This window comes from Mus caroli, unplaced genomic scaffold (assembly GCF_978045245.1).
Source record: "Mus caroli unplaced genomic scaffold, Mus_caroli_1 scaffold_1, whole genome shotgun sequence".
Lineage (NCBI taxonomy): Eukaryota > Metazoa > Chordata > Mammalia > Rodentia > Muridae > Mus > Mus caroli.
Window position 1 is genome coordinate 42,994,033 of NW_028227256.1, and position 27,901 is coordinate 43,021,933.

General features: G+C 39.7%; 1 protein-coding gene across 2 annotated transcripts; it reads right to left on the minus strand.

The window, feature by feature from the left end:
- Slc40a1 (solute carrier family 40 member 1) lies at positions 1-25,993 on the minus strand. 2 transcript variants are annotated; one of them, XM_029478801.2, is made up of 11 exons: positions 25,975-25,993; positions 19,700-19,784; positions 18,220-18,308; positions 17,013-17,200; positions 16,512-16,579; positions 12,929-13,088; positions 10,671-10,786; positions 10,031-10,157; positions 3,818-4,063; positions 2,471-3,109; positions 1-1,333 (listed from the first exon to the last, which is right to left on the minus strand). In XM_029478801.2, the coding sequence occupies exons 4-11, from the start codon at positions 17,053-17,055 to the stop codon at positions 1,020-1,022; spliced, it is 1,713 nt and encodes a 570-aa protein (XP_029334661.1). In that variant the 5' UTR covers positions 17,056-17,200; positions 18,220-18,308; positions 19,700-19,784; positions 25,975-25,993; the 3' UTR covers positions 1-1,019. The 2 variants fall into 2 exon arrangements, with proteins under 2 accessions (XP_029334661.1, XP_021012367.1); XM_021156708.3 differs by lacking the exons at positions 18,220-18,308; positions 19,700-19,784; positions 25,975-25,993 and having other exon boundaries at positions 17,013-17,364.
- Between the last annotated feature and the right edge of the window lie 1,908 nt (positions 25,994-27,901).

The following is a 27,901-nucleotide window of genomic DNA, read 5'->3' on the forward strand; positions in this document are numbered from 1 at the left end:
TTTAAAAAATATTTACAAACAGTTTTTTCTTTATTCTTCTCAGGGATATTGAAAGGGGAACTTTTGTGACTATTCTTGCTCTAGAAAAACACAGAGATAACAAACACATCGGCCCAAGTCAGTGAAGGTAAAATGTTCTATACAGACTCACTGATTTGCAGCCCTTTCTAGTGTGGGCCACCTTTCTGCCTGTAAGGTGCCAGATGAGCTCTCTCATTTACCAAGATAGTTAGTGATGGCTGACGACAGTGACTCTGGTTACATGAGGTCCTCACCCTTAGCTTCCAGTTTCTACAATCACACTAATAACAAGCTTTAAATCCTTCTGTACCACACTAGAAACCTACAACTTTTCTTCTTTCTGCAGATTTTGAGAGTCATTTTATGAAGAGCCACCACACACACATTACTGTAATATTTTGCCCTTTCTGATAGTCAAAATGCAAAAGTTATACCATGAACATTTTGGACAAGTCTAGTTACACATTTCATCTTCCACATACAATAAATTCCTTAAGTTCAATGGGATTAATAAGGATAATACTCATTATCTAACTATAACCTTCATACATGGAGAAAAACTTGTTTCTGTAATATAACTGAGAAAAATATTACTGATGTTAAAAAAAGGAAGTGGGGCAGACTTTTACAAGAGTGAGTTTTAGGGTGAATTGATGTATCATTCTAGTAGACAATAAATATCTGCTAAGGAATAATTTTACTCACCTGACAGCCACTCTTTAAACTTTAATATACTCATAAGAGTAAGGGAAGTTCATTTTACCATTAGACCCTTCCTATACATACGCTGACTGCCTTCCCTCTTCCTATTTTCCCATGTTTACATGTAGGGAGAAATAACCATCTTTGCTGGCGATGGTTAGTTAGTGCTCCTAGCCCTTAAGGCACAGCTGTGGTAAAACCAGAGAGAAATGCAGGCATTTATTGGGATTCTGCAGTACAAAATAAGCACACATGCTCTCCACAATCTAGTAACAGGGGCCACAGTTAAACTATTTTTACACAACAGATGTATTCGGTTGATTTTCATCTGTAACTTCTTTTTCATCAGGACCACAAACAAAAATCTGGTTGCCCAGAGTCTTCTGGGCAAATCGGAAATACATAAGATGTCCCATTGCCACAAAGGAGACTGAAATCAATACCAGCAAGCCAAAAGCTTCAGGATTTGGGGCCAAGATGACCATGATGAAATGCAGAAGGTCAAGAAGGTAGTTCATGGAGTTCTGCACACCATTGATAATGCCTCTTTCAGATTCAATTACATTTTCTTGCAGCAACTGTGTCACAGTCAAATCAAAGGACCAAAGACCTGGATGGTAAAGAATATTTTAGAAGGTTAAATTTTAGTGTATAATTTAATGTACAGTTACATAGCTCACAGTATCCAGGTGAATCAATATATGCAAAACACATGGAAGTTCTACAACCTTTGAATTACCTATATATAGAACAGATTAACTGCATTTTACCTTATATCATTTATTAGCATATAGTATATTATATAACTTATTAGTATGTACTAATGCCTTCAAGAATGATTTTCCCAGCCACAAGATAAAGCTGAGTCGTAAGTTTCTCAGTAAAAAGCATCAAGGATGCAGAGCCTACATATATTCTAGCACTTCTAAAGTTTAGAGTGACCTAATGTACTGCCACAGCTAAAGAGCACAGAAACTTGAAACCATTGTTATATTGCTGCTCGAGGATCATAGGGCTCCCAATAAAGCTGTCTTGACTGAGTATTAATGTCTCTGATAAATTAATGAATTGCTTTGTATCACAAGATAAATATGGTTTCATTTCAAGAATGAATGAATTCAGAGGCCATTCACCAGCATTCCATTAATGATTACTGAAATTCTGCTCTGTAAGAGGCCTTCACATAGTGCTTCCTGAAAGAAGTTTAAAACCGCATATGTGAGTCAAAGTATATAGTAAATGCAAACAGCTACAGAAGACTTCTGAAGGATGTTTCTTACAACCACTCTGTCTGTAGAAGAGTGTCTTTGTCTGTAAGGCAATTCCCTGGCATGCAGAAGGCTCTTGGTTTGGTCCCCAGTAACACACACACACACAGACACCCATGGAAAGGGGGAAAGACTTAAAAATGTTCGATTAGGGATCTAACTCAGAATTAGAGGGCTCACTTAACATGCATGAGATCCTGGGTTTTCTCCCAACACACCACACACACACAACTTAAGGAAAAAAAAAACCCTAAACACTTTATACACACACACACACACATATATATATATATACATGCAAACATATAGTTTAAACTATTAAGTGAAATTTCATGTTTAGAGAGTAAATTCTATAAACTATTGGTTTTGCCTAAATTAACATCTGTAAAGTATTTCAGATAATTTGTTGTTGAATTCTCTACACTAGGTTTCTAAAATGATGCTTGTAATTTTTTAGCATGCAGAAAAAGTCTTCTTACCGATTCTAGCAGCAATGACTCCTGCAAACAGCAGGCTGACAGAGATTATGGGGACGGGTTTAGTACTGATCTCATGGACATTAGACATGTTGGACATATGCATTTCTGTTGTAAAGACGGTCTCAGGTATTTTGGTAGTTGGGGACACTGGCTCCACATTCACAAACCTAGAACGGATATCTTCAAATGGAGAAACAGACAGGTCCAAGGGGCTTCCAGGCATGAATACGGAGATCACACACAAGATTAAACAGGAAAGCTGGGCTAGTCCTGAGAAAAGACCAGTCCGAACAAGGCCACATTTTCGACGTAGCCAGGTGAAGGCCACAGTTCCCATTATTCCAGTTATTGCTGATGCTCCCATCAAAATACTGAGGATGGATCCACTCAGCCCCTGAGTGTAGGCGTACCCTGTAGTGATACAGTCAAAGCCCAGGACTGTCATATAGAGGAAAGCCAGGCCCATGCCAGCCAGAAACACTGGCTGGTTATAGTAGGAGACCCATCCATCTCGGAAAGTGCGGAAGGGCTCTGCCATCTGGGAGGCACAGGTGGGCTCTTGTTCACATTCAAGTTCACGGATGTTGGAGTCTTTCTCACCCATTAGATGAGTTCCCTCCAAAGGTTTTGGCTCAGTATCTGTTAATAAGACACATCATTATTTTAGAGGAAGAACATGAGGAGTAAAAGCCAATTGTTTTTTATTTTTCCCACTCTCTTCCTATATGAATCTCCTTGAGTATTACATTATAACGTGTTTTTCTTTTCCTGTTAACTTATGAAGTACAGCCATAGAATAACTCCCAAATACCAGTTTTGCTTTCAAAATACTTTTGGTCTCTTTATAAAACTCTCTTTCTTTTAGATATTACACTCTCATTGAAGTAAACTGCAGCAACATTCATCAAATAAAGCATAAAAATTATGTGGGGGGGGGGATATCTTCTTTTCTGCGACCTCATTAAGAGTTCATTTACCAGAAATCCAGCCTCCCCTCCTCCTGGAAAAATCTTGCCTCTCTTTCTGCCTCCCACAGTTTCCAAATGGCAATTTTATTCTCCTCAGAAAATATTAAGAAATGCTCATGTTCCCATCGTCCTATTTCTATGGATCATTTTCCCAGGCCTCCTCAAGCAGTTGTTTTCTGTGCCCACTGCTTACATCAAGAAAAAGGGCCAGGGACCTAACCCCAAGCCTTTTTATATTCAACCCACAGTTCTTTCCAGAATCTGAAAAGATGATATTCCAACTCATCTAGGCTTTCCCTGGAAACACAGCTTGGACTAGAACTTGGTCTTCACAAAAAAGTTCAAGGTCTGAGCACAGAGCTAGTGGTTGTGCAGTTACCTTTAGGTGAGGTCAGCTGCTTCAGTTCTGACTCCTCTACCTTGAGAGCAGCTTTTACAGCTAGAGCAGGGGTCTTCTGGTAAACCTTCCAGAGCAAGAAGTACTCCACACACATGGACACCAAATTCCAACCAGAAATGAAACCACAGCCAATGACTGGAGAACCAAATGTCATAATCTGGCCGACAGCCATGGGGGCCAGGATGTTGGTTAGCTGGTCAATCCTTCTAATGGTAGCATTCATGTCTACAGAGGTAGGTGCAAGAGGCAGGTAAGTGAGAGTTCCAACCTATGTTTATGTGCTATAAATCTAAGCCAATAGTACAGACTCCTGAGAGGGTTGCTCCTGAAGGCACTCTCTGGGCAAACCATTTGCTGTGAAGAAAAAATAATCTGTCCTCCCCTGTTTTTGTGAAGTTAACATTTCTTTAGGAAAAGTCAGTAAGAAATATATACTGTAATATACATTGTATATAACATATATGTATAGAAATATGTTCATAAACAGGCATATAAATACATCTAACATTAAATTGTGGCAAAACAAATACAATGCTCCTTTAAAGCAGTGGCCCTTGACATGCCTAATGCTATGACCCTTTAATACAGTTCTTCATGTTGTAGTGACCCCAACCATATAATTATTTCATCACTACTTCATAATCATTCTGCTACTCTTATGAATCATAATGTAAATTATGCAGGGTATCTGATATGTGACCCCTGTGAAAGGGTCATTTGATATCATCACAAAGCAGTTAGGACCCATAGGTTAAACTGCTTTAAAGGCAGAATTAAGATGACTTGGTTATAGATTCTGATTAATAGAGAATAAGAGGAGTCACAGATGGCTCTACAACATGTTATTTCTTTTTATTTTTCTTGAGTAGAACTATTTACTGAGAAGTAGGTGACTTCAGAATACTCAAATTTAGTTTGAGAGAACTTGAATTTGATTTTGCAAATATTGACTTTTGACAGACCCACTGACATTCAAGAGGCTCTGTTGTGATCAATGGTTAAATAAATAAATGAGACTGAAGATTTGGAAAGAGATAAGACCCAATTTTGGACGTTTGCCAATTTTTAAAACAATGACATTAAATGGAATCTCAAGAGAGCACGTGTAGAGAACACACAGTGGCTAAAGTGTTGGGAATGCCAATGCTTGGAGGATGGAAGAGTCAATGTTAGCTTTCTAAGCTCCTCCCCACAGTCAGTTACCTAGCAACAGCCAGGTAGCCCTGACCCACTATAAAAGGGGCTGCTGGCCCCCTCCTCACTCTCTTGTTCTTTCTCTGCTTCCCTCCCCCCCTTTCCATGTGCTCATGCCTCTACTCCTCCACTCCTCTACTTACTCTCTCTCTCTCTCTTTCTCCCTCCCCCACCCCCTCCACTACCTTCTTAACTCCCTACCGCATGCCCTGAATAAACTATTCAATACTATACCTTCGCGTGGCTGGTCCCTCAGGGGGAAGGGATGCCTCAGCATGGGCCCACAGAGACACCTCCTTCCCCTTTTCCCCCATACTTCACCACACCTCCATAGAACATATTCCTCCTCTCTTTATCTTTTTACAAACACATCAGTCAGTAGAAACTAGCAAGATGACAAAAACAAATGTATAGTGTCCTGGAAACCAAATGGGGACAGTGGTCGAAGTGCAACAAAATCACCAGTGCTAAGAACTGGTGAAATCAAGAAAGATGAGCACTAAGAAGGACCCTCAATGGTCCAGTGAAAACGACTGTGAACCTCCAAGAGAGTGGAGCAGGTAGGACAAATGCCTGAAGCAAGTTGGTTTCAGAGCTTGGTGCCAATTCCAGTAAACACTATTTTCTTCTTTCAGCAGGTGTCCCTCCAGGTTACTTTGCTGCCTCCTAGCAGAGTGCCCGGAGTAAAAAGTAAAACACAACAAAAGTCAGCAGGAAACTTTATAAGCCCCAGTACAGGGGAATGCCAGAGCCAAAAAGTGGGAGTGGGTGGGTAGGGGAGTGGGGGGAAGGGTATGGGGGACTTTTGGGATAGCATTGGAAATGTAAATGAGGAAAATACCTAATAAAAATATTTAAAAAAAAAGTCAGCAGGAAGGTGTCAGAGTTCCTGCAGGATATAGGTGGAAATGGAACACAATGCCTCAGGAAGGAGGGAAAAGGTAGGGAGCAGAGAAAAGATTTGATCACTGAATGAAGGAAAAGATCAAGTGTGTTCAAGGGAACACTGAGTTCAGTCACGTCCGTTTTCTCCAGTCTTGCTCTACCTTTAAGAGTTGGATTTAAATGGCGTTACTGAATTAGCCTAACAAAAGGAGAGGGAGCCAAGTGAACCGCCATCATGACTGACCTTGGGATTTAAACTGGGAGAGAGAGAGAGAGCAAGAGAGAGAGAAAGAAAACCAGCAAGTTTTAGGCTGACAAGCAGAGCTGAGGGAGAGGGCGGGGATGGACTAAGACACATATGCTAAAGACTGAGATTATGAGGCGGGAAGGTTTTGTGGTGGTAAGGAGGCTTTCTAAAGTTTGACCCTGGGCATATGCAACAGTGTCAAAGACGAAGGCAGTGCAGCTAAGAAAATTATCTCCTTTGTCATGCCCTATAGCACAAAGCCAGGTGAGATTAACAAGGTAGGACCTTAACAATCATCTGGGTTTGCAAGGAAGAATCAATACCTAATGAGTACATTCATGGAAAATTGCCTTTCTTCTTCCCTGCATTCCTTCTAGTCTTCAAATGCTTTCTGATTAGTCCTGTGAGTGTACAGTGTGTATATGATAATGGGAGAACTTTGATATTCTTCACCTTTCACTTGAAAGGCAAAGGCAGCCTCCGTCGGTTTCATCGGACTGTCCTTGCAGAGGCTCCCCTAACGGCTGTCTGCCCACAAACAGGTGTCCAGTGCATATATGCCAACGGTGACACAAGGAGCTGATCCAAGTAACTCACTGATCTGAATCCAAAAAGCAAATAATCGATATAATAACAGCTGGCTCTTAAAACATCATAACAACAAGAAATGTTTTCATGAAATGTTTCTCTCTCCCTAAGTGATCACAGAGCTTCCAAGACCGCGGTTTTTATCTTTATGTGGTACTTAGGAGGGTAATGATGCCTTGTGTCAAGAAAGCAGGTTTTATATCTTTGGAGAAGAATGAACTAAGCAGTAGTACTGAAGACCTGTGCATTTTATTGGTAACAGTCTCGAATAGAATCAGTCTTTTGAATATTCAAACATATCCTATTTGTGAACTTGTATTTATTCTCATATGAACACTCAAATGAGTGTTCTCCTGGCTCTGATTTGGCTGTTTTGGCTATAGCTATGGTATAGAACATGGCACGGAATAATTTCTTTCACTGTAGTAAGTACATAATCCCACACAGAAGAGTATGTTTTTTTTTCAAAAGGGATTTGCTGAGTAGATAAGAGCCTATAGGCCCTACAATATGACACCAGCTTCTAACCAGTAGAGTTCAGACAGGACATTGATGTGCCATGCTTGATCAAAAGCAAACCACTGGATTTTTTTTTTTCTTTCAGAATCATTAGTAAAAAACGGATGCTAAAGATTGCCCCAAAAAGAAAAGAAGGGAAGCAACAAATGGGCTGGAAAACCTGGGGGAAGGAAGTTATACAGACTTCATGTAAAGGAGAGTATCTTAAAATCATAAACCAAGTACCTGAAAAATATGTTAGTTTATAGAGTAGTTAAAAAAGTGTACGCACATAAAAAACTATGCCCTTCCTGGAGCTCTCTACCTGATTGTTTTCTCCTGTTCTACCCCTTAATGACACAGCTTCCAATTTTAAAGCTCTCCGGAATCAATGAATATTGGGATAAAGAAAGAGGAGCGAGCATCTAACAACCAACTCATAATCTTTCTCTTTACGATCAGTCACCTACACAGACACACCCACACCCACCCACACACACACACCCACACCCACACACACCCAAACCCCACAGCCTTACAGCTCAGTCTCCTACCTGGTTTTCTAACATCCTCACCAGAAAGCCAACACAACAGCTGGAGGCCCCCACAGACTACTTTTCTTCTCTCTTCTCGTCTTCTTTAGCCATGGCCTTTCCCCCCCTGACTTTTAAAATTCTGCTTATAGCAGAAATGACACCCAAAATTAGACATCTGCTGACCCTCTGAACTAAAGAAGTCTCTATATCCTGTTTTTAAATGTGATTTTTAGTTAACACCTGCTGTGGTTAAGTATCAGGAAAGAAAGCTAGCAGGTTTCCTTCACTGCTCTAGTAACTGCACTTCAGCCCTTAAGACTTGGCAGACAGAAGAGGAAAGCAGACATCCCATTTCCCTTCTTAAACTAGAGGAAACTCACAGGGAAGGAAACAGGCTGTCTGATCTAGATTTGTCTACCATGCAATAATTCACAGTAAAGAGAGGTTAAGCTGAGAATTGATTGGCCAGTCATATTTTTGATTGCTCTAAAACATCGCCTCATAGGTTCACAGAGTAATGTTGTTTGTGTAATTGTCCTAGGGCCACATAAAGAGTATTTCACCTTTGTTAAGGGCCATTTGAAGGAGTAAAACAACATTTTAAAAACATTTCTTTTAATTATTTTTTAATTATGTGTACTGTGCCGGTATGTGCACACGAAGGTAAGTGCCCACAGAGCGGAAGGTATCAGACTAGCTGCAGCTGGAGTTTGGCGACTGTCTGATGCTTCCCTGAGAACAGACCTGTGTCCTCCAAAAGAGGAGTATGTGCTCTTAAGCACCAAGCCATATCTCCAGCTCCCTAAAAGCATCCTTTCCAATTTAATGGACTTTACAGGGTCAAAATGAGTACAGTAAATAAATTCAGATAAGTGAAAGAAAATACTCTAAAAGCCAACTTTTTCCTTCAAACATGTTAGAAAAATATATTTGTAACCTATTTTCAAAGTAAACTCTTTGTTATCCTCTGAATTTTAGAACATACACGTTACATGCTTAATATAATGTTAAAAAGAGAAAGTTAACAACAGAACAATGAGGTCTTATCTTCTCTTTCAATGTGACAAAAAAAAAGCAATGTGGAATTATTATTAATTTTTTTTGTAAATGAACAATGAGAAAGAGTAAGAAGAATTCCTTACAGGGCGCATTCACTGTACTGCTCTCACCTCATACACAAACCCCAAAGCCCAGGGGTATCTCTCCAGGATGTAATACAGGAAGTGATGAGTCAGGCAAATTCCTTTTGTTCTAGCTCAGGGCTAAGCATGACATTGTCAGTCACTTACAAATATATGGGGCCACATTCCTAGCTATTGGAGGACGTATGCAGGCAGGTTAGACAAGCGTGTTCCAGGCCTCCTATAGACTTTGTTCTCTTTCAATCACTCTTTCCTTCCTATCTTCTTTTTTAGTCTAGTCAAACAGAACTGCTTGCTAACCCCAGCACATAATCTTTCCTTGTGCATCCTGGAGTAAGCCACTTTAGTCATCAAGAATAGGTTTCTTGTCTGCCAGGGTTGTTGGGTAATGTGTTTGTGATACTCATTATCTTAATGACCAGCAGAGTCAGTTCAGCTGATCTGTAGCTCTGGTAGCCCTCCTCCTTCACCTTGTGTAATGATCAATCCAGGTCAAGCCTATGTGCTCTTTGGAGAAGGAGAATGTAGATGGAGAAGGCAAATACCAAGTGAGGGCATTTGGAGCTCTAGAAGTACTGATGCAGGTTGTCTTATAAGCATTCTTTGCTCTCTCTTGAGCCACTCATCTGTGTTTCCAATAAAATAAGACTTTAAAAACACATTCTATCTTCCATTTGAAAACATACTTCAAAAGCCTTACATTGTGTAGGATATGAAATAACTGCCGTTCAAATATTTTTTGAAATGGAAAATTACTTCTAGAATCCTTGCTACAATTGTGTTGTTCATGGATATAAAAAACAAAACAAAACAAAACAACAACAAAACCCAAGGGCACGATCCTTAAAGTACATATAATAATGTCCGTAGTCAGATTGTCACCATCACAAGGGAAACCCAGAAACAGCAGTAGGTGCACTAACATTAACTTAGTAACAATTAAATAAGTCACTGCACTGTCTGACAACTAGAGCAAAGGATACAAAACTCTGTGCTTTCCATGGGTTGTTCTGAAAACCTTCCCAGATGACCAAGAGTAAAAGGCCTCCTATGTCTACTTATCACCACAGATGCATTTAGTTCAAAAGGTAATTCATGTTACCTGCTAATCTGCTCCTGTTTTCTCCCGCCACAACAACAATCCAGTCCCTTTGGATTGTGATCGCAGTGGCAGTACTGGCCAAATTTGCAATGTTTGCAATAGTGATGATCAGGATGTAGCAGACCGTCTAAGGATGAAAGAGGCAAAACAAACAATAAAAAAACCTTGAGTTAATGTCACTTCACATTTTTTTTTAAATTTTAATCTCATTTGTAAGAAGTCACTTTACTTTCTACACATGGAACAGATATTATAGAGCATGACACTGTTCATATTTGTGTCATTTGTAGTTAATGCAAAACAAAACAAAAAACAGTAATTACTTATGTGACAGTTCCTAGAAAGGAGTGATATAATGGTGTTTTTTTTTAACATTTATCCCACAAATACTTGTTAAAATTACATCAGAGAATCAAAACGATCTATGGACATAGAAATCCATCTTAACAGGTGAGCTCTTAAACGACAAAGGGTCTACATTTTCACTGCTGTTACATATTCATTTTCTGTCACTCAGAATCCTGTTGGAGCTGAGGCACAGCTCTGGGGTAGAGTATATGCTTAGCACTTATGAGATCCTGAGTTTCATCGTCAGGACCCTGAAAGCACGCAAAGAGCAAGAGGCCCATAGAGAACTTACAAGGACCCATCCATGATACATGGTCAGGAGCTCATTCTTATGTAGGAAAACCATCATCAGGATGATTCCGCAGAGGATGACGGACACATTCTGAACCACCAGTGACATCTGGGCCACTGTACAGAACAAAAGCACAATGTTCACTGCACCAGCATGTCTTCAGCAGGCTGCTTTCATCTACACAGTTGGTGAACCACATACATGTATATGCATGATTACCAGACAAAGATAACCTTCCAGCAGTAAATTCTGCCGCAGTTATTTTCTGTACATAGACCTGTGAAATCTGCAAACAACATAACATTCTCAGGACTTCCTTCTACTAGCTGAAGTCTTTCATGATAACTGCATTTTCATCTAACATATTTACTAGAAAGTTTGCTGGACTAAATAGAACTATTCTCCAGATAAGATCCATCTTTTAAGTCTTTTGCTGTTTAGGCTAAAATAAAGACACGGAGGAAGTTACAAAGGAGGTGAAGGGAGAAGTTATGGAATCCATAACCTCTTACTTACATGGCAGGCTTAATCTAATAAAATGGTCTTGATAAAAGGAAAATACAAAAACACTCGCCAAAAATTCATAAAGAGCAACTTTCTTCTGATAGGTATTTTATTCATCATTGCTATAAAATTCTAAGTTACACCGCCCATCAAAGAAATTGCAAGTCCTGTTAGAGACAGACACTCCTTCATGCAGACCAAGACTATTTGTAAATCCAGATAGAAACCCAGCAGTTGTTACTCCACCATTCACTAGGTCGATGATCTAGGACAGAATACTTAATTCTTATGCTTATGCCTAGCAAGTGTGGATGATAACATCCACCTTCCTTCCTTTATGGAATCATAATGATAACTCAAATAAAATATTCATGAAAGCATTCTGAAATGCAAAAGCTATAATTACAGATCTTGTCATCCAGGACAGTAACACTTATCCTGGCTTGGAAGATCATATCAAAGGCTTAAGACAACAGGCTGCTCTCAGAAGGCAGTCTGAAATAAAACCCAACATAGAACTCACTTATTCATGTATCTGTGCATGCATTCCTCCATAGCAAAGGATTAGATACCAACTGCCAACACACCAGAAGGAGGGCTATGTGGGCACACTGCTATAACCATATCAGTACCAAAGTCTCAAAGAGCACAGAGGAAGAAATGGTGACTTTATTCCATAAGCGCCAGGGTTTCCCATGAAGGGTGGCTTGAGTTGACTATACAATGGACATAGGAGACCCCTATCTTACTACGCTCCTCTTCTCCATCCAGCTCAGCACTTTCCTAACACATAATTACAATGGTCAACAAATTGATGGTTAAAGAATCCTAAGGATAATATTTCTGTGTATAATAAATTAATTTGGTTTTCTCCAGCATACAGATATTTTTTTCTATATGTGTTCTGATCTACTCATTCTCAAAACAGGAAAATCTTCATATGAATCTTTGTACTAGTAACACCAAATTCTAGAACTTGATAATCCTATTGACTATTTAGAAGCAGTTATATTGAACTAAATACAACTAGTTATAACAATGTCTGTCTTCAGGCAGGCATGGCGAGCTCTTTGCATTGTTAACAAAGCTCCAAATAAGTATCCACATTTCTCTTATATTCTAAATAACTAAATTGCTTACTTATTTTCAGTCTCTTGCATATAAAACAGATTATGACTTGATATCCTAGAATAAATGTTAATTCATCATACATGTACAACACATGCACAATACATTATAATTTTTTCTTAAAATTATGTCAGCTGTCTGCAGTCTAGACATAGTTACTCTCCCTTGTATCAATATTTAGTTTTCAGTTTCATTACACATCCCTTTATATGCAACAAAGTAATCCAAAGGACAGATGAACAAGTTGTTTCCAAGAACATTACACTAGAGGACCTCTGGTATAATTCATAGTTACAGGGAAGCCAGCACTAAGCACACTTTTAATGTTTAACATGATTCCCAGAAAAATTGATTGCAGGGTTAATTGTTAACGTTTGACACTGACAAACTGCCAAAAGAAAGAAAATCTATTAGGTCAGTGTCCTGAAACCCCAGCTAGTGCAGGAGCCCCAGGACTTGGAATCGAGGTGTGGTCACCAACCCCTATCCTTCAGTTGTGTTGTGTTAGTGCTTTCTCTGAGTCAGTTAGTCGTACTGATTTCTCTCTTAGTCTAATATTCCCTCCATTCCAGAGGAAACACAGGTTGGTCTAGAGAGCACAGACTTAGTTATGTCACAGCACTCACCTTTAAGTCTGGCATTCTTATCCACCCAGTCACCAATGATGGCTCCCAGGACCAGAACAGAGCCTGCCACCACTAGTCCATAGACAGCTGTCAAGAGAAGGCTGTTTCCATAGAGTTCCACCAGAAACACAGACACTGCAAAGTGCCACATCCGATCCCCCTTAAACAAAACAAAGATGTTTGGTTGAAATGTTTTTAATTTGTAGGCCACTATACCCAAGAAATTGCTTCCTTCTCAAATGGGTGCTTTCTGGCTCTATCAGATGAAGTTTCATGTCAATTGTTATGGATTGAATACTTGCCTAATGTTAAAACTTCATCCAGCACACTGGAAAACATTCAAGCTTTATTACTAATAGTTTATAGGCATTAGTTTTCCTTACATGCTATAAATACAAGCCAGCTTTTAAAATTTAGGAATGGATAGGAATGGATCCTGTGGCCTCTGATGGCTTTACATGGCTATCATTTTTTTTTAACAATTTGCCATATTACAAGTAAATTTCAAAGTCATCAACAGCAGAACAATCAGAAGGACAAAGTCTGATCCCATAAGACCAAAGGTGTTGAAATAAATATGTAAGTAAGTAGCCATTTTAATGTTTTAATACAGTAAATTTTGGGGGGAAAAGGCTATATCTCCACATAGTTACAGGACATATAATAAATTTTACAATTAGTTGGTATAAAGTGTGGTATAAATTTAACACCAACTTTTAGATAAGTCAAGTAGGTTAATATATAATGTGTCTAGAATAGACATTGTAAGCTCCAGCCTTGACATCATAGGTTAACATGAGGAAAGACAATGTCTTGTAACATCATCACTAAATTCACAGACCTAGTCCATTACATATTTGACTCTGTGTGAAAACATGTCAATTCTGAGCTCTTCCCAAAGTCTCACAAAATCCTCATGATACATTTCCTATGTTGGAAGAAAATTATTATATTGATAAGCCAACTGCTATTAAATTTTAATAAAACTAAGGTAACACTCTTAAATATTCAAAATTTAAATAGATTTGTGCTAATATGGAAAGCATGCCATTCACAACTAGAGATGGTTCTATTCTTCAGGGGTCAGTTGCTAATAATGTCTATAGAAGCTTTGAGCTAACACAACCTTCATGCCTGCAGGGAGCTTGAAGTAGATAAATACTACTGGCATCTATCAGTCCATAAAAGAATTTCTAGACACCAAATATTAACAGTGAAGAGGTAGAGAAGTCTTGGGTCAAAGAATGATACAATTCCCAATTATTATCCAAAAAGATCATAAATCATAATGTAAATATCTGTGTTTTCTGATGATATTAGGTGGCCCCTCTGAAAGGGCTGTTCAACCCTCTAAGGGCTTGTGACCCACAGGCTGAGAAACACTGGACTAAATGCTCACCCATCCCTTTCACACCTCCATTTTCTGCCCTCCCCATCAAACAAAATCACTATAAAATGTCATTATACTTTGATATTTGTTTACATGCCAATCTACCCACGCTGGATCTGAGAATAAGTAACCACAGTAATTAATCTACTTAATAACTGGCCATAGAATAGTTTCTGATGCGTGCCCAACGCTACTATGGACATCAAAACTTCATCAGGATACAAAACACACAGGCTTTACATTGCTATCTTTGTTGTTAATAGTCCATACTAAATTAAATTATAAATGCCTGAACAAAAGCATCTACTTCTTACTTATTTTGTACTCCGATGGTAGCATAAAATGTATTGATCCATTAGTAGACAAGAATTCAGAAATTAAAAACCATACAATTCAACACAAACCTAACTTCAGAGACTCTTCTGTCCAATTGCTTTCTATATCCAATATCTAAGAAATCATGACTGAGCAGTGCTGTAAAATGTATATACAATATTTTATTTATAAATTATAGTTAAATAGGAATATAATTAAATAATATACAATAAGATTTTATATACATATATATGTATATATACACACACATATATATACACACATACGTATGTGTGTGTATATATATATATATACACACACACATATATATGTATATATATATCAAACAGAGTGACCCACAGGAGACGAAGGACATAAAACAAAATTAGCAATCTTTTCTTGCATTCCTTTGCAGTGAGGAATAAAATCTGACCCACCCTTCTATGGCTTCCAGTGCTATTGTTACTTTTCATCCCTCTTTCTCCAGAGGACCTGTCCATTTACTTAATTTACTATTAGGTTTCAACAAGCATCTTTCATTTTCTTTTGGAACTTGCTTTAAATTTTCCTGACGAAAGTCTTTTTCAAATTGCCCTGGAACACACATAGCTCCTCTCGTGTTTCTGGAGTCTGACACCCAGCCTATCACCCAAAGGTCACATGAACCTGGAGTTAATCAGTGTTGAGAAGTGAGGCACCTGGCTCTCCAGGAGGATTTCAGACATGTCCATTACTGGTCCTTCTAATGCTTATTATGACATTAAATTGGGAGAACAAACTATTGGTTTAGATGTATAAAGGGTTCTTCACTGTTTTGCTTTTCTTTTTCCCCTTATACCCATCAGTCAAAGCAAACTCGAGCCAATTCCACTTTGTTTATTCATTTATTTGCAAAATCACCCCCTTTGTAAGCATTCAAAAAGAGGGGAGCTTCCTTCTCTAAAAAGTTATCTAGTACTGCTATTCCTTAGAGAGCCAACAACCCAACTTAATAATTTCCCAATGGCATAGGGAATACATTTCCTCATGATGTTTTCCATTCACGTCTTATAGATCAATCAATAGGGGATTTCATTAAAAAGAAATTAGCACTTCAAAATATTCTTTAGAAATTCTTTTTCCTTATTTGTAAAGCACAGAATATGTTTATGTTTTTAAGCAGTAAGAATGATTGTTTAACCTGACAGTTTCTAATAATTATCCATTGAGCATAGCCAGCCTGCTAATGAGTATTGAGGAATTGATAGAGGAGCCCAGGCCAGCAGAAAGACGGAGATTCTCCCATAGGAAGCCAAAGGGAGAACTGTGAATCCATAGCTAATTTTCATTGGGTGGTGGCTTTTAGCACTACCCATAAATTAAGTAGCCACAGATAACAACTTCGAAGATTAGAGCTGTTATCATTTAGATGTTTGATCTTTGATTAGGTATACTTAAACTCATCTTACAATACTATTGTAATCCTATTATGTCAGTATTCACCAGTCTACCCTTCTACTCTGTTTCTATAATGCTGCATGCTGGTACCAGACGTAAACCCAAGAGGGCCCCTGAGATACCTTTCCAGTTCAGTAGGAGACCCAGTTAGAATTCACCAACCCTAGTAACTATGCAAGTTTTCCTGTCCTTGTGGATCTTGTTTCAAACAGTTGTCGGTCTATGTAAAGCTTTAGAATTTCACTATTAAGTAAAATTTACTAACACTCATGGGAAACATCTTTGAAGAAAACAATGTTTTTGTTGAAATATGTGTTTTAGAACGATTTATTTACTTAACGGAATGAGAAAACTGCAAGTTCTCCAATACAACTGTCTCCGATGAGAGTAAACAACAGCTTGTGCAACGATGTCTCAAGAACTGTGTGCATTCTCACTTACCCAAGTGGAGAGAGAGTGGCCAAGGTAGAGGAGGAATTTTGCTGAGGTCAGGTAGTTTGCTAAGGATCCTAGAAAGGCACAGAGAACAAGTTAAAAGACGTGTTTAGGCACCCCAATGTGCTCAGATTAGAATTTGCTTTTGGTAGTAATTAAGTGTGATTTTTTAACAGGTCACTTACAAGACTGATGCATTCAGTTTACTTAATAGCATTCACTTAAGATTCAGCGTTGCCTCTTGGTCAATAACCGGCCCAACTTCATGCAGTGAAGAAACTCTTGTTTCAACATTCCTTAACTTTGGTGGGGTTTGTTTTTTAATGCAAGAAATTTCATCCTGCCCAGGTTACTCTATCCCTGCCTATATGTAAATTCTTTTACTCAAACTATGAGTTTATATTCTTCTTCACCCTCCATCAAAACCCAAGTCAACCTTCATGGAACTACATCTCCCCGTCCCCACCTGCATTCCCACCATTTGAAACATTCGATTACTCAACTCACCACAGCATCCTTCCTGATGGGTTTGATCTCTTGCCTTGGTCATGACACCAGGCGCTCTCCCCTTGTTTGTTCTGATGCTGGTAGCTTTAGCTGCTCTTGCCCGGGAGCTTGTTCACAGGAGTGAGAGGAACCGAAGATAGCACCACTATAAGCACAACAGCCTTATGCCGAAAGACCCCAAAGGACAACTAAAGCAAACAACAACAGCAAAGCTGTCACGGGGTCTTCTTTTTGTCTTCTTTCCAAACTTAGCTAACACTGTAGCTGAAGTTGGAAAGCCAAAGCCTTATGGGAGCGGGTTGGAGGATCCACCGGCCGCAGGAGACCCCGAGCCTGCTCTCGCCGCCGCCGCCGCCGCCGCCGCCGCCGCCGCCGCGGGCCGGGCAGCGGCTTATAGGGAGCCGGGGGCGGAGCTTGCGAGCGCAGGGACCGCCCTTCCCGGCTGGACGTCCAGGTCCGCGCCAGCTAAGCTCCCACCGCCCTCCCAGGAGGCGCAAACAACCTGCGCTTTGGCTGGGCTACCGCAGGAGAAGCCAAGGAATGGCCCGCACAGTAGGACGGGGACGGTATGCGGACCCCGAGGGGACACTACAGAAACATTTTGCACAAAGTCGATTGGCAGGTGCTAGAAGGAAGCTCTTCTCTCTGGCCACCAGATTGCCGGAGAGTCCCTAGGCAAAGCTCAGCGGGAGCTGGCGCGGAAAAAAAGGAGCCTCCCACCCTAGCTATCCTTCGGAATGCAGGTAGCTAAGTAAATACAAGTCATGTCCGGCCTGCCTGCGGCGCAGAATGTTTTCCTTCTCCGAACTATAGAGAGGGCCTTCTCTCAAAGCTGCGGAATCAAAGCTCAGGAAGCAGGCTCAAAGATCACAATGCAGCCCCGCGCAGCCCAGTGATCGAACGCAGGCCGCCTCTGTCCCACAGGCACTGCAAGGAGGCAGCGCCCTTCACTGTCCTTTCCCTCTGAGTTCTAACCCTAGCCGCTCCTGCCTCTTTGGCTACTCCACAGGCTCCAGGTGCTGAAGGGAAGTAACCAGGAATACCGGTTGTCCCAGTTGGGACCCTGGGTCTGGCCCCGTACAGATAAAGCCCTTTTGGTAGCCTCCTGGAGGGTCAGGTGAATACACACCAGGTGTAAGCCTCTAATGACCTCCGTTTCCTCCCCAGGGCATACCTGCTTCTTGTGTCAGCCCTTCCCTTAGCTTACCTTTGTCAGTTTTGTCAACACTTCAAGAGTGATCCTAAACATTGAAACTCCAACCGGCTTGCACTCTTCCAGCCCTGCCAGAATGATACCTGGTAATGAAGAGAGCCACTCATGAGCACAGGCCTTGTATCTGGACTCTCTATCAGAAGCCCCAAAGGTCTTTGCGGGCGGGGTCAAACTGGATTCGTTGGGATGAGGTCTGCAGAACAGAGATAGGGGTTTGCTACTGCAACCGCTTTTTGTCCTTTGCAAACCCTTCTCTCTCCTTACACACAAAAACGTTTAAGTCCTTTCTCCTCTATCACAGGTTCGGATATGTCTGCTGAAGTTGCAAAATGGGGTAGTATATCCAAATGTCTTTTGGAGTAAACCTAAAGTGTGCTTACATGAAGCACTTAGGAAGGGATCATCTAGCAAATTCTGATGGTTTCTTTCTCTCTGTCTCTCTCTGTCTCTCTCTCTCTTCCCCCAGCCCTTCCTTCCTTTTTTTTAATTTTGTTGATCTTCAGAATACAAACTATCCTGATTCCCTGCACATATGTCACTGTGTGCCAATAACAGGATCTCCATGCCCTTTGCATTAAGTACAGTGTGACTTAAGAGCTTTCCCCCACATCTAGTCAGAAGACTCTGAGAAATAGGAGCTCAGTTGATGTGTGCTTCAAAGTGTGATGTGTTCCCCATTGTCATCAATGGAGAGCTTCTGTTCCCCATTGTCACCAAGGCGTCCTCAGAAGCCCAAACTAGGAGAGTGCTAAGAACAGGTGGGGTCCTACAGTGAAGCAAACCGCAAATAAGCAAGATTCATAGACAGAAAAAGCATTCAATATCTGAGGACTTGGCCAGGGCTCCTATCCTAGTCGTTGGGAATGAATAGTTAGTGTATTGTTGGAGCTCATGACATAGAAGGAGTTAAAATAGAAAATGGAATAAAAATTCTCAGAACACTTGGAGTACACAAGTGACAGAGTTTCCTGGCCTTGACATTCCAGATTAGAAAGCATAGCTCAGTCACAAGACATCACTGGCTCTTCCTCCTACCAAAGAAACATTTCACTGGTTGAAAAGTAAAGTTTCATCCAAAAGCAATGTTTTCCCCTCAGAACAGAAAATATATAACTTTCTTATCAACGTAATCATAACTAAACGAGTCATGCATGTTTTAAACCAGTTTTCAAAAACAAAAAATAAGTGCCCAAAAAACTATTTCTCAATTCATTTCAATATGTTATTTATGAGACAGAATCTAAGTTACTCATACCGGCTCTGAACTCAGAATCCTTCTGCCTCAGCTTCCCCAGTACTGGAATAACAGGCGTGTGTCACTATTGAGCTGTTTAAAAGTCTGTTAGTTTTAAAAGAGCCTTTTAAATCTTCCAGCCAGAATAAAATGTACTCTGATTGGAAGTTGTTAACACATATTTATGGTTGGGGAATAAAAGGGACTTATTCTTTCCTTTCAAGTTGTGTTTTTACTTACCTCCAGGGCCCTCAGTTGCCTCTTCTGCATCTGACCAGCTCTCCAGATCAAAAGCAGCACAGGGAATGGCCACTACTCCACAGCCCTGAAGACAAATGAAAAGGAAAAAACACAGTGGAGTTATCATCCACTATTACAGGAAGCCTTAGCTCTGAGGACAGAGCTCCCATCAGATGCAAAGCTTTAACAGTACAAAGCCACGATTCTGTTCAAGTGCCTTTCAAGAGTGTCTGAGACTTCTATAAGCTTCAAACTGAGTAGACTCTAGAGAAATTCAAATTCAGGGTCTTACTTCAAGTCATAGACAACAAACAGAAAGATGATCATCATCATAACTCTTTATTTTGGTTGAGAATCCCAAGAAATTCAACCTTGACAAGCTTTGTATAAATACGTGACCTCTCCTCCATTCTCCTCATACACCTCTAGCTTTAAAAAATGAATGCATAATATTTCAAAAGTATATATTTAATATGTAATATACATTATTTACATATTATATTATATATAAATATTTGTGTTATATAACATTTATAACATATAATATATAAACATATATAAGTATGTGTTATATATAATATATAGTATTTGTGTATGGATATTAAATATATATTTATTACATTATATATGTGGTAATATATACATTGTATATGTTATAATAATGTATACAACAACAATAATAATAATAATATCATAGTTGTCCTCAAGGTCTGAAAGAAGAGTAGGTAATGACGAGATCCTGGGCACTGGGCATAAAATGATGGATGTCTTGTGATGGTGATGGTGCAACATTGTGAATTATCCAAAGTGTCAAAGCTGTATTAAAATGACATAAATAATGCATTTATCTCATGTGATTTTTTTTAACCTCAGTTATTAAAACAAAACAAAACAAAACAAAACAAAACAAAAACAAAAAACAGTGTCTTAAAAGGAAACTTTGCCATTTTCCCAAATCAGGGATTAATATAGGACAGATATGTAGAAAGAAGAAAACAGAAATCAAATCTTGCACATTATATTGGAAATTAAAATAGAAAGCTGTGTTCATTGTTTAATTTTCTCCATATATAGCCAGAAAATACATATGAATTTTACTTAATAAATATTTTGGTCTCTTAACTTTTGCCATAGATCCTTTCTGTCTAACTTTATTTCTGTTATGAAATAATTCCATTCCTTTATTGCTTGTTTCGAGTTAAACACCAAAGCTGGATGCTTACTAACTACAACCCTAAAGACCTCTCTCAGCCTTGCCATCCTAGGGCTTATCCAAACAGACAGACAGGTCAGCTACTAGGTCCCTGTTCATTTGATTTCTCAATTGCTTGCTGCCCTCACAGAAGAGAGTATAAGTCTCAGATCTCTCATACCTCCAAAGAGTTCTCAGTGTACACACCTATTCAAGTCATCTGCCTCAGACATGCCATACAGCATTCCTGCTTCTAAGAAACCCCTTGAAGCCAATTCCTACTAAAATGGCCTGAAATTTCTAGTCACAAATTTTGCATTCTAGACAAAAGGCAAAAATGTTCTACTTAGGAAACAGTTCGAAGGTCCAGTGCTCAAGACCTTTCCTGGTATGTGCACTATACCTCTCCTTGGTTTTGTTTGTTCTTTTTTACTTCAGTAAATATTACTTTTAACCACTTATTTTTTTTTGTTACCAAATGATAATGACAGATTATCATTACATGTCACCAAGGAGCGCAAGATATTTACAATAATGTTGTTTCACGGCTATGAAATCCTTGAGCAATTCCCTGATCTTAGACCCTTGAATTGTGCTTACACAGACATTACTGTGGTTAAAGCTCTTTAAGGAGAAAACAAAAAGGCCTTTACACATGACCGGGACAAAGCCCTCTAGTCCCATATGATTTGAAATCACTGCTGAAATTATTTCAACATTTCGAAAGAAAGCCTCTCCCAGGAATGTCGTCAGAAACACTCTATTAGTGTTACCTGCATTCAGCAGCATGCAAAATAAAAGGCGCCTAGAACTACCCAAGTGGCAAATCAGAGACAAGGCACTTATCAGAAGTTGCTATGTTGGTTCATCTTCACAACACACTGTGAAATAACACTGTCTTTATCCCAGTTGCAAATAGAAGTTAAATAACTCACTCACCACTCCTGTCCCTCAGGTAAAGATGGAAGAAGAACGAAGCAGGAGAGGTCAATGCCCAGAAGTAAGTCAAGGAAGCAATGCTAAAACCACCAGAAAGCCAGGCAACAATGGGGCCTTGGAAGGAACTGCTTTGATGGTTGAGGAACAACAAAAAACATAAGAAAAGGGGGAAAAACAGCTGCTGGGATGGAATATTTACAGACCTCTTTCTGGAGCAGAGACCTTTTTTTCTTTTCTTTTTTTCAAGACAGGCTCTCTCTCTCTCTCTCTCTCTCTCTCTCTCTCTCTCTCTCTCTTTTCAAGTCTAGCCTTGGTTGCCCTTGAACTTGATCTGTAGGTCAACCTTGACTTCCTAGTCACAGAGATCTGTCTGCCTCTGGGATTAAAGGCTTCTGCCAGCACAGCCCAGTTGGACAGAGACCTCTTAATACTAGGAGCTGCAGGAGAGCTTCTTGGGTATGGAACCTGCAGCCCATGTGCAGGTGACTGTGCGCCCCTTTCCTAGCTTGTAAGACTATAAAATAGATGAAATAACAGGGTTTGGGTTTAGGTTTTGTTTGGTTGGTTGGTTTGATTTGATTTGGGTTTTGGTTTTTTGAGACAGTTTCTCTGTATAACCTTGGCTGTCCTGAAACTAGCTCTGTAGACCAGACTGGCCTTGAACTCAGAGATCCACCTGCCTCTGCCTTCCAAGTGTTGGGGGACTGAAGGTGTGGGGCATCATTGCCCTGCTTGAGGTTTGTATTTTTAGATATAGAGAAACCGAGATGTTTGAGGAAATTCCGTTTTTACCTTATACTGCTTGCTTCTGTGTTTTATAACAAGTATTAGAAGATATAGGAGTTGAAGACTGATTAAAAATGCCTTTAAAATGGTCAAAATTCCAGAATTTCTTGGCACTGAGGAGGGGATTAAATGCAATTTTGAAAGGGACCAAGGTAGGTATAGATTATGCAATATCACAACAGTTCTTTTTAAACTGTTGATAAAATCATATAAGATACAGACTTATGTTTAGAAAATGGACTTTTATAGTACAATAGAAATGTGACCTTAAGGATAAATTTTCATATAATAAATAATAAAATGCTTTACTGAGAAATATACATAGCTTCTTTTCATTTTTCATATCTTTGTGTTTTCTCACTTCTAATAGCTATTCTTTGATTGCAGACATCACAGAACAAAACACTTCTAGAGCTCCATCCACTGACCTACACACACACACACACACTCACACACACAAATGCACATGCACTCTCAGACACATGCACACACACTGGAACAGTGTTTACTGTGTGTATATGTTTCCCTCTGGTGGTAGGGAAGGTTTTGTGTTGAATCTGGTGATGAAGGGGACTGGATTTGAACTGGCTTAAGGAGAATTTTGGAAGATGAAAATCTACTGGAGTGGGCTTACAGGAAGGAGACTGAACATGGTGTGGCCAAGCTTCAGATTAGGAATCAGGGAACAAAGTTCCACCTTGCCTAAAATGCAGCTTTAGAGTCTTCGGGAAACTTTGTTTAAATATAGCATCTTTGTATGTAAATGAAGACTCAAATTCATTGAAATTTGAAATTGATCATGACTCAATAATACGGCGATATTTATTTTACTCATAGTATTTTTCTATATAATGAGCACTTTTCTAGTGAACACATATCCATATGTCATCCTACTATGTGGGTCAGCATTCTTTTACTGATGAGGAAAATGGGTAATGGCTCAATAATTTGATTTTGTATTAAATTGATTCTTATATTATGCTTCTGAGGAAATTGAAGGCATTCATGAAGGTGGTTTAGGATCTTTTTTATTTGCAGAGTCCAAATATAATCTGAGACAATACTATCACCCAGAATGAGATAACTCTTAGGGCTTCTGCACTTAGGTTGATTGCTTTTGGGTTGTTTAATCTGATGCTATCTTTAAAGTAAGAACAGGTATTGGAGGACTTGTCACCTGAACAGCATCACGTATGGAGACAACACCATGTGTGTTGGCATGGCTGACAAAGCTTTTCTAGGGTTTATCAACCTTGAGAAGGCCTTTAGATTGCATTTGATTTAAGAAGCCCAGTTACATTTGGCTTCAACTTCCTCGGTGATTATGTCCTGAGGTATCCCTGACCCCCACCCCACCACCCCAGCTCCTCTCCCGTCTCCCCTCTCCATCTCCATCTTTTTCTTTGACAGATACAATGACTAATTACTGAGTTGTGACAGGCACAGCATCTTGTGTCTTGTGGTCACAAGATGTGCTTTATATTCTCCTCAGCATTAAGATACATTTGTCCTTTGTGGTAAAAAAAATAATAATAATTCAATCCTAAGAAGTCATAGTAGAAAACATTAATGTTTTGACTAATTTATAATAGCAAATGAAAAATACCTGCACTATAATTTTAGGCTTATGAGGATGTAAGCTATCATTACAGGAGTTTGGTTATTTCTTCTTGGTACCAATTACTTTAGTCATGTCTAATTTGTTTTTCTCTTTTATATCCTCACTATTGCCTTTAAAGCAAATGTGAGCTGGCCAAGGGTAATGACTAACTGTGTGTCAGGCTCCTCGAAGGCCAGATCATCTGAGCTAAAGTTGAGTGTTAGGTGAACTGAATTAGGAAAGTCTCTTATTTATGTCACAGGAGTCCCTTTTACACAACTTCAAACCAGTCTCCTTTTACAAGCAGCTGACCAACTCAAACAAAACTATAATGATGGCAAGTTAAATGCATTCCTTCACCAATTGTGTACTTATATTGGTGCCTAAGGAGCAGGTAAGAGGAGATATGAGAAATAATCTCTCACTGAAATGAACCATGTTAAATTGGCTTTTCCTTGTTGCATTGCGCTAGGACCCCAGGAAAAAATCTATCCCCCTTTCTCTTTGCAGCCTGCCCATGCTCTTTATCTCCATGACTATTCTGATTTCTCTTGTTCTTTGGTTTCAGACACTGCCCAGCTCCCTAAGGCCATATGTCTCAAACTGCCTCACAGGCTGTACCAGTATGTAAAAGTATCATGAACACAAGCATGTCAGAAACACTCTAAGTGTACCACATGATCTAATTAGCCAGTGCCTTCGTATAGACCAAAATAGCAAGTGCTTCTAATTCCGTTCCAAGCACATCTATACAAAGAGAGTTTAGCTATATGACTGCATAAAACTTTAGCCACAGGTATAAATGGACACACATGGGAGTGGTAACCATTTTAGAGGTGTGCTTAGATTACTCTTCTGAACATCTCTCTGATAAACTTCCCTTTAGACATATGTCCACATTAACTCTGAGACAAAATATCCATCAGGCTGTTAGCTCCCAAATCAAGCAAACCATGGCACTGGAATCCAGTGGTTGTGAAATTAAGGACTGGTGACCAATATTTTTAGGAAGAATAATGATAGGATTGTGACGCTTTTAGGTATATCTTTCCAAATGATGGGAACATAATATCAAAAATAGGAAACCTGTCTGTATGTCCTTAGGTAAGGATGTCTCAGTGGAAAATTCCCCCAAAGACAGGACTTGATCTCTGTAATGTGTAATAAGTGTTTAAAATTTTAATAAAAACTTTAAATACAATTTTTCCATTCCTAATAGTAGCTATGCCTTTAAATGTACTTGTATTTGTAGCTTTTTAAAGATATTCCTGCATTAGAATAAATACAACTATCAAACAAAAACATTCACCTCATTTCTCCCTAAAATACAGCTAACAAATAACTAGGCATGGTATGCACTGTTGTACTCACAGTTTGGTGGGAGACTGAGGAGAGACGACCTGGGCAACTAGGAAGCCACCAGCACACACACGCACATACCCCCCTCCCCCCCCCCCCGCACACACACGCACATACCCCCCCCCCCACACACACACACACACATGCACACATACACTTGTGAAGGCATGCAAGTATGCACACCAGGTAACACAGTAAAAGTTAAGTCCATATATTAAATTAATATCAAAAAACCTTTTAATTGTTACATGTCATAAAAGAATGACACTAAACTTTTTATGGGTATATATTTTACATTTTTGAGAATTTGTGTCAACAAACAACTCATCATCATGAAATAACTTGTTTTACAACTCTAGTAAATATTAGACATTTTTAAGATAGGAAAATGAAGTTTACAGGATGGGAGATTTTCCTGGTGACCTTGGAACAATTCCACAGAAGTCAGGATGGGCGTTACCCTTACAGTTTCCTAGAATAAAGAAAATTTAAAGAGTTGGCAAAATATGACATACCCACCCAGAATATTCTTTCTATATTACATGTGATTGAATGTAACATCCTTGGATGCCATGAAATGAAGTGAAGCATCTCTCCATTAACTAATGATCAAGCAATGGCACCTTTCTCTGGTTGGCTATAATGTGTGTGTGTGTGTGTGTGTGTGTGTGTGTGTGTGTATAACTTATTACTTAATTATAATGAAATAATATATATACTATATATTTATTTATAATTAAATAATGTAATATATATTATTTTATTTGTGTGTAAGTATGAGCATTTTGCTGCATTTATTTCTGTGTACCACGCACACATGTCTCATGCCCCTGGAGGCCAGAAGAAGGCATTGGATTGCCTGGAACTGGAGTTATAGATGATTATGAGCTGCCATGAAGATAGTGGGGGTGAAAACATTATCAGCACTTTTAACTGCTGAGACATCTATCCATCTTTATAATTTCAATGATTGTGATCCAAATGACAGGCCTTGCTGCTCACCAAATGTTGAGGTTCTGAGGACCATGACTATGATGAATAAAATAATATTCCCTCAAATTTCGTACTGTGATGTTACAAGCACCAGTACCTCAGAATGTGACCTTATTTGAATCCTGATTCCATGCAGTTGTAACTAGTTAAGAACCAATGTAAACCACTCTCTCTGTTTGCCTAGATCCAATCCCCAAGTTCCATCCCCAGCTCTTCAGCAGGACACTCTTGGCAACCTTTCTTGTCCCCCATCTCCGATAGCTTCCACAGACCTCTTTCCTACACCCAACTCCCACATGCTGCTTTACCCCAGACCCCAACCACAGCAGGCACCTCCTGCTAATCCAAGAGTTGCTCCCAGGGCAACAAGTAGGCTGAAGGCAGACCTATATCTCTCCTACTAATGAGATCTGGCATTCCTCCACCCTCCCACACCCCTGTTTCATCTCCAGGTCTGTAGCAGAAAACCCACTGCAGACTCTCTTACCTCGCTGAGTTATCCCCAACAGAGCACAAAGATCTCCCCTAGCTTTCCTTCCCCCACAAGCCATCTATTATCCCAGCCTCCAACAGTTATAGACATTTACAGGAAACACACCAGCCAAGCAGAGCAGAGATTCAAGTAAACTAACTGAAGACCCTCACCACTCATTCCCTCCTCCTTTCCAAATCTAATCCCTCAGTTTCATCCCTACCATTGCAACAGAATACCAGTTTCATTCGTCCTTGCCCCTTCCACATCTCCTGTTTATCCCACATATCATCTCCTCCTTACCTCCATCCCCTCACTGTTACTGTATCCCAGCCCCCAGTTCCAGACAACTCCTGCTAAACCACAGGCCATACCTTCCAAAAAACCCGGTAGGCTTACCTGCAGACCTCTTCTCTCTCTGTTTCCTCAAACCAATCCCTCAGCCTCACTCCCAGTTCTTTGCAGAACACTCTTGGCAGCCTTCCCTGCCCCTCGTGCTCCCATTCCTGTGGATCCCAAAAATCTTTCCTTTTAACTTTCCTCCCCCAATGTGTTACTTTGTTCCAGACCCCAACCCCAGCAGGCACCCCCTGCTAACCCAAGGGCTGCTCCTCCCAGGACAACAAGTGTAAGAGCCAAAGTTAACCAGTAAGCTCCACTTGCCAAAGGACAAGGTAACTTCCTGGAATACTGGGAGTTGTAGTTCTTTTTATTCCCCTAAGCAAGTTAGTTTTTTTTTTTTTTTCTGTTTGTTTTTTGTTTTTTTTTGTTTTTGTTTTTTCCAACTACACTGGATGTACTTGATCACATGTAGATAGGAGGTTTGCCCACAGGAAATAAATCAGAAGGTATGCTTGCCAC

Bases quoted from the DNA above. Each gene is read 5' to 3' on its own strand.
- Slc40a1 (XM_029478801.2), bottom strand. From the start codon at position 17,055: ATGACCAAGGCAAGAGATCAAACCCATCAGGAAGGATGCTGTG. The intron at 4,064-10,030 runs GTAACATGAATT...CTACCTCTGTAG, and splicing joins AAACAGGAGCAGATTAGCAG to ACATGAATGCTACCATTAGA. The intron at 3,110-3,817 runs GTAACTGCACAA...TCTTATTAACAG, and splicing joins GCAGCTGACCTCACCTAAAG to ATACTGAGCCAAAACCTTTG.